Source organism: Gadus macrocephalus, chromosome 5 (assembly GCF_031168955.1).
Source record: "Gadus macrocephalus chromosome 5, ASM3116895v1".
Taxonomy (NCBI): Eukaryota; Metazoa; Chordata; class Actinopteri; order Gadiformes; family Gadidae; genus Gadus; species Gadus macrocephalus.
In genome coordinates this window covers 10,193,825-10,201,324 of record NC_082386.1, presented here as the reverse complement: position 1 = coordinate 10,201,324, position 7,500 = coordinate 10,193,825, and the positions used below count along the sequence as shown (strand labels likewise).

The 7,500-nt window shown below is 49.6% G+C and overlaps 1 protein-coding gene across 1 annotated transcript in view; it reads left to right on the top strand.

Moving 5' to 3' along the window:
- The first annotated feature begins 602 nt into the window (after positions 1-602).
- akt1 (v-akt murine thymoma viral oncogene homolog 1) overlaps positions 603-7,500 on the top strand; it is a 31,759-nt gene continuing 24,861 nt past the window's right edge. Inside the window, exons 1-2 of the mRNA XM_060052164.1 lie at positions 603-785; positions 3,797-4,047. Coding sequence (XP_059908147.1) covers positions 4,002-4,047 — 46 coding nt within the window. The 5' untranslated portion in view covers positions 603-785; positions 3,797-4,001. The remainder of the gene's footprint in view (positions 786-3,796; positions 4,048-7,500) is intronic.

The window sequence follows — 7,500 nt, the reverse complement described above, 5'->3', positions numbered from 1 at the left end:
TAGATTCTTGGAGGGAATTATTGTACTTACTTAATTACTGTTTATAGATATATTATTGTAGGCTATATATATTTTTGTAACTTTCACATAGCCTACATATGAACTATGTTGCCTACTTTGTGCTATTTAACTGCACTGGGCCCCAACGTGCAAAGCATTGCAGAGTATTCAATAGTTCCAGGATAGTTATAGGTACAGTATACTATTCTCTCTCTCTCTCTCTCTCTCTCTCTCTCTCTCTCTCTCTCTCTCTCTCTCTCTCTCTCTCTCTCTCTCTCTCTCTCTCTCTCTCGCTCTCTCTCTCTTTCTCTCTATTTATTTATTTTTTGTCGTAATACGAATATGATGTAGCCTAATCTAAGTAATTTCTCGTCATTGTTTGATGTCTTGGCATTTGTTTTTTCTAATAACTTGAAAAGCACAGTCATTTAGTCATGACAAGTCATTTAACTTATTTATAAATTCTAGAATTGCCCGTTTACAAATTTGCGTTTGAAAAGAATAATGTTTTCACCTGTTCGAATATTGACATGATGATGATGACTTGACTCATGCTTGCCACTCCCGAATGTGAGCAAATGTCGGCACTAGGACCCGGGAGAACGTTTTTTTGTGCTACAGAAGCATTGCAGACAGGACGTTTGGGAGGTGTAGTGGAAGAAAGGCAAGAGAAACGGAGTAAATGAAAGCACTTTTGTCCAGATTATTGAAGGACTCATCAACTAAATAAATCGCCGAAACAGCTTACTGTAATGAAACGGACACACTGTTGACTTCCTGTCCAGGTAATTGCCAGCGTTTCCTTCTGATGGTAACTATAAGAGGTCGAAAGCTAGACAGGGTAAGTCCCATTGTACTGCATGGGATGCGGTTATTCTTACCCAAACTGCCCTACTAGGCCCCATATCCTCTCTATCGCTAAATGCAAACGTGAAATTAAGTTATTTCTGGACTTTATTTAGCTTTGAACTACTTTTGCATCAAAGTTCCTCGTAGATGTGTGTATTACATTCAACGAATACAGTTTTGTTTATGCAATACCGATGGTCAATCAATCTTAAAAATTCAACCATTCAATTTTTTCTGGACAATAAGCATTTTGAAACAAAGCTGGTGTTGACGCCAACATATCAATTACCATTTTGTATTGTATGGCTTACTTCCACGGGAAGTGCTCGCTCTACTTTTATTGCTCAATAGGATCATCAAAACAACAGCTTCAAGTGTGCAACAACAAGAGTGGAAACAGTTTCTCTTCATTTACGACCAGGGCTTTTGTTTGATTGCCTAATTCTGTGAGGGGATTTTTGCATGATTGTTTATGTTATTAACAAGGTGAGAGGATACCCTTTTCTCAAATTTGCATACACGTGAAACCAAGTTGTTGTTTTTATCGAAACAATGTTGCAAGTAGGAATCTAATCAAGAAACAATTGCAGAAAGATGCAAACTAACGCCTTTGTTGTGAAGAGTTGTCTGCACCTTTTGACCGGATGCGTCATATTGACACCAAGTCAAAGGACGTGCAGAATGCATTGCATTCCTGTTGTCCCTTTGTTGCTAACACACTGCTATCTTAAGCAACTATTTCAGTTGTATCATCTTTAATGCATATTCAACCTCCTAGTTTGAGCATCACCGTCAAATATATGCATGTCCAAAGAAGATGCATAAAATGTTCCAGATATGAGTTTCTAATATAATAACTATCCACAAAGCCATAAAAACAAGTATATAAAATCCTGCCCAAAAAAATATCCTATAGTAAGAGGCAGAAGTACTATTGTCCCTTGGCATGTTGCTCCCTTGACTGTAGACATGCTGTTTTCAGCATGTCATGGGACTCCATCGTCCTACTGTGTACATGTGAGGGTACACGGCATGTGACAGGGGGAAGGCGCAACAAGCTGGCCCAAACGACGCAGCCTGCTAAATGTGTGGCTCTCCTTGTTCTGTGTGCAAAACGGCGTAAAGCCAGTCACCACCCACTCTTATTTCCACCCCCATGCCATGCCCGTCACTAAGTGAAAGGATTTTAGAGTTCCTCGCCATCCCGTTGACGCATATGTGCCACCAGTTGCATCCAGAATCTTAGGAATGCTGTTTGAAATTTGCCCGGCACACAGGCGAACCAATTGTGTCCTCGCTGGGACGCGTACGCCACAGCGAGTGATGATTGCGTTATCACGGCTCGGGAGGATTCGCCCGCCGCGTCCTTGGCGTCACGTGGCCCTCTGCTCGCATCATCGGGGAAAACGGCAGACGCCCAGACGTTTTTGAATACTTTGAGCGTTTCCAGAGGTACAATGCCTACATCAGAGCTTGGAATCCCTCGGGGATTAACCCAGGAAAAACGTAAGACGGAAGCTAAAGTTGCTGCACCAGCCGGTGGGGTTTGGGAGGCGGTGGGCTACCTTGTACGTTCCTCCACAGTTTGGTCCGTGTGGGACGGGGGGGGACGGGGGGTTGTTTGACCCACTGACTCCCTCGGTGTGTGGCATCTTTTGCTGCATGACACTGATTAGCATCGAATGAAACGGCCCCCCCGGAGTCAGAGCCAAAACGATGAATGATTGAAAGCTGGCCCGACAGCAGGGCAGTCAGTCAGTCGGGCAGGCGGTGGCCCCCAGGCCCTCGGACCATGTGACCCACTGTCAGGGTACTGGGTTCACTCAGTGGCTGCTAGCTGCGGTGTTGTTGGCAGCGGCCCAGACAGTTTTCCACACAGGCCACAGTTGCAACAGGTCGGCCCGTTAAAACAGCAGCGCTCTGTTGTGGCGCCACAGTGGTGTGTGTGTGTGTGTGTGTGTGTGTGTGTGTGTGTGTGTGTGTGTGTGTGTGTGTGTGTGTGTGTGTGTGTGTGTGTGTGTGTGTGTGTGTGTGTGTGTGTGTGTGTGTGTGTGTGTGTGTGTGTCAACATTGACTCGGTTCTTGTAACGTATCCCATCCCGATTTCTATGTCTGTGAGGGAGACGACGGGCCTGGATGCAGAGAGCAAGACTTCTGGAACAGTTTGCGCCATTATCGTGTTTTCACGTGCACCGTGCTATTCTAAAATCGCTCTCGGAGATCTCCTCCCAAGAAGGACTGTGTGTATTGGGGTGGGCACCACCACACACACACAGTGTAATCAACAAAAATGCTGAGCAAAAATAAACCTGCCTGAATGAACTCACTCCCTGTAATTGAGACAAATGAGGGCTCTGACAGCTGGGTCTCGGCTAGAGCAAAGCATATTCGCCAGTGGATGTACTTCTGGGTATGACTGGCTCGCGGTCCTGTCAATAGACCCCATCCGCTTCTCTGTTCCACTCCCCGCCACCGTGAACAACACCACACACCCTGGTCCTTTGCTGATGCACGGGTGTGGAGTCTATAGCCCGTGTGTTCATGCAGGGCAATAATTATCCTGGTTTTCTTCTGTGTTGCTTCCACACCCACCCTCATGTGTTAAACTAGAGTAAATAAGTGTCGACAGGCAGGGCGTTTTGTTGGTGTTGCAGACCTTTTCTCACGCTAATCATTGTCTTTGAATTGAGCCTCGTATAATAAGGCTACCTCACGTAGGTTGGGTAGGATAAGGCTTTATTCACACCGATATAAATGGTCGGTATATAATAAATGCGTCTGTCTAGACTTGACTTGGACCGGACTGAACTAGGACTGGGTTGCCCCCCCCCTTCCCCCCCCCCCTCCTCCCTCTTCTGTGTTCACCTGCCATTCAGTATTCTGTGAAGAGAGGGAGAAAAAGGACTTGCTCGCTTCAATAGGATTCTCTCTTTTCTCTTGCTAACAGGTAGCCAGCAGGTGTTGAGACATCCTTCAGCGCCCGGATCTCGGTCTCCAGTCTCCAGGAGGATCAGAGCGGAGGAGACTTTGCTGCTGTCTGAGGAGGAGGAGGAGGAGGAGGAGGAGGAGGAGGAGGAGGAGGAGGAGGAGGAGAGGGAGGGGGCGAGCGAGGCCGCGTCCAGAGCCCTGGATCCACCGCCCTGCCCGCCATCATGGCCGACGCGGTGATCGTCAAGGAGGGATGGCTGCATAAACGAGGTGAGTGGCGAAAACATGCTGATGGTAATGAGGAGTGGTAATGAATAAAGCCCCACGTGGCCGGCAGCGCTGGAACAAAAAGGATGGACTCTGGCTCTCATGGTTTGTTGTTGGAGATTATAGAGGTTCCTCAAAGTCTGAGCCACTTCTGACACAATGAAGGGAAATAGTGGCAAACAAGAGGAAAACAGTGCCTACGCTGAACTTTTAACCCTCTGTTGGAAAGCAACTCTGATTAGTTGTGTGTTGCATAATCGATTGTGTATATATCGTTGTTCGCCAGAATATTTACTCATAAATGTTGCCTAATATGCCACATACTTCTGCTAAATGATCTTGTCTTGTCATCGTGGAGCATCGGGGAGTTCAGGGAGTTCAGGAGTCATCGAGAAACACGTTCTTCTCTTAGACGCTGCCTTCAGAAAACCTTTGAAGGCCGGTGCTTTTTCTATTGCAACTCTGCTGTAGCTCAAATTTAACGAACTGATATCGTGAGTCCCTATTTGGTCTTGTAGCAATAAGAAAGCCCCTTTCTTGTTGATGTCTAGATTCTTATTTAGGATTTTTTTCACCCCAATATATAAGGGTTTGTGGATTTCACACAATGCAAATGTCAATCACATCCGACAGTTTAAAAGTAAATATTCAACAACACATAATCTGATAAATTGGAGGCTTATCTGAACTCTTGGATTGACAACATCCTGTAATTGACCCAATGATGGCAGCTGGCCTCTTATTCTAAAGCAATGCCGAATAAATCCCTGATCCCTCCTCTTTGAAGACTCAATCTAAACGATCAACACCACAACTCAGATGTAATAAGCCGAGCGGTCGCCATGTCTCCAGAAGTCCCGCCGTTCCCCTTTAGCGGGGTTAAGCCGCATTGTATGCTGTCGGTGCTGTTGTGTTTGGATGTGGAGGCATTCCTCGCATACCTGCCGGCTTTCAGCAGCTTTGTGCGTGTGCGCTGTGGGGCCGGCTCCCATCCTACTGCTGCCTCTCCCAGTCTGCCCCCTGCTCAGGGTCACAGAGAGCCCCGACCTGGGAGCTGCAGCATCCCACTGTGCTGCTGCTATGAGATCCATAGGGTGGCTGAGGAAGATTCACCAAGGTTCAACCTCAGGAGGGGGGGGGGTGGGGTTAATGGTGGGGCCTAGCAACCAAAGGACCTCCAGTAAGGAGAGAGACACACACACACACACACACACACACACACACACACACACACACACACACACACACACACACACACACACGATACCCCTTCGTTCCTGGAAGGCATGGCTTAAGAAGATAAGGTTTGGTTTAGCAACACCCCTGCTGGGTTTCAGTTGGGATTCTTGGGGGGGGGGGGGGGGACACACCTTGTCCCTGAAGGTGGGAGGGCAAATTGTCGGGTACTTAACGGGGCTTCATGTGCTAAAGCCCCGCTTTGCATGAACACGCTAAGCATGAGGAACCGCGTGCCGTCTGGCCCAGTGTTGCGTATTTGTGTTGTACGGCCAGATTTACTATTGCTGGCTTCCCTGTGATGTCCAAGGTCCCAGCGAGTCCAAGTGGGTGTGTGTTCAATGCCATAGAATCACGTGTATGACACAAGAGGCTGTAAAACGAGAGAGAGAGAGAGAGAGAGAGAGAGAGAGAGAGAGAGAGAGAGAGAGAGAGAGAGAGAGAGAGAGAGAGAGAGAGAGAGGAGAGAGAGAGAGAGAGAGAGAGAGAGAGAGAGAGAGAGAGAGAGAGAGAGAGAGAGAGAGAGAGAGACTTTAATAATCCCAGAGGGAAATTATTTTTGTCACGAACTCCAGATATACATACATAAATAAATATTAAGAATAAATATAAAATATATATGAGAGAGAGAGAGAGAGAGAGAGCGCGCACGACGGCCGTGGAAAAGGGAACGATTGTCTGACTTCACCGTTGTTTGCTCTGAGGCCTTTATTTGATTGAGCCCGTTTGTTTTTTTGCTTCTATTCTCTCTGGCCAGCGTTGGCGTCGCTCCATTTTCCACACCTTGTACACCATTGATAAGAGAGGATGTCTCTGCAAGGTAGCCGGTGTGAAGTAGAACTACAGGAGCGGTCAAACAGTGACCAGCAGGAAAACACTCCCGATCGGGCCGTGCGCTTTACCTAATTACTCATACAATGCCACGGACGCATTACTGACACACAAACAGGCACGCTCGCTACAACGCATACACTTCCTTTTTTCCCTTAGTGCCCACACACACACACACACACATCGAGACACCCACACATATGCACGCACAGGGCTGGACAAACAGCCCATCAGGAGCGGTGAGCTGGCATGTTGTCGCGGCTCGGCAGCTGTGCGCGGTGTGAGATGTCACCGGGAGCCGCCGCGTGTTGACGGGAGGGCGTCCGGCTGCCACGGCGACAACGGAAGGCAGTCGGGTGTCGCGTCGGCTGTCACGCCGTCGTTGCCCTCCCCCGCCCCGGGAGTCACAGCGCAGAAGGGCCAGGGCCCACTTGCGGACCCCTGTCCGACCGTCCGTCACCCCCAGTCCAACCCCCCGCCCCCTCCCAGACCCGGCGCTGCCACTCTCTAGGGGGCCCGGTCTCTGTGAGGCACCGCCCAGGTGACTCATATCTCTCACTCTCTCCCCTCCCTCCTCCTCCCTCCCCCCCCCCCCCCCCCGCCCGGTATGTGAGGGTAATGAAGGTTTCTCCGTGCCCTGTTGTCCGGGGCCAACTGATCATTTCACACACAAATTGCAGCCTTTCGCGGTAAACAGCAGACGGGAGGTAATCCGCTGCACACGCGGGCTGAGTTGCAACACTCTTAATCGGCAGGCGTGTATCTCCCACGACGTTTTACTTTCCTAAACAGTGTCGACTTGCGTTCGTGTCGCTCGCCACTGCTGTAGTTGTCGGACTGACCTTCCGCTGCTCTGCTCCGTTATGAGTCACCTCCGAGACACGCGGCCCTCGTTGGAAAGGCCGATCGCTGCAGTTGAAACGCTCACGTGAAGAAGTTGGACGGTGGCCCCTTTCCCCTTCGGCTCCCCTCTCATTCCTGTTTAATCAGTCACGTTTTAGTATGTGAGCGAGCGCTTGTTTGAGACTCTGGTACGCGCTCATGTCCAGTGGGCCAGGGTGGGGGGCGGGTCGTGGCTGGGGCATGACGAGGGTGAGCGCGGCGTCTCTCTTGGCACGCTGTTAAAACCCAGCGGGGCCTAATCTCCCCCGGTTTGAATTCCAGATTCCCAGCCTTGGGAGTCGTTTGCTGCGTTTGTTCCAGACGGGCTCCGCGAGGTCAGATGATCTGAAGGACGTACCCTCCCTGGCCTCTCCCTCGGCCTCGTGTTGCACGTCACACTCCTGATCTGGCCATCGTGTCCCCCCCCCCCCCATCCCCAACAATCTTGTGGGGACCCCTCCTGTGTGTGTCTGAGCGTCGATGCGGAGTAAAGCATGGTTGATCTGC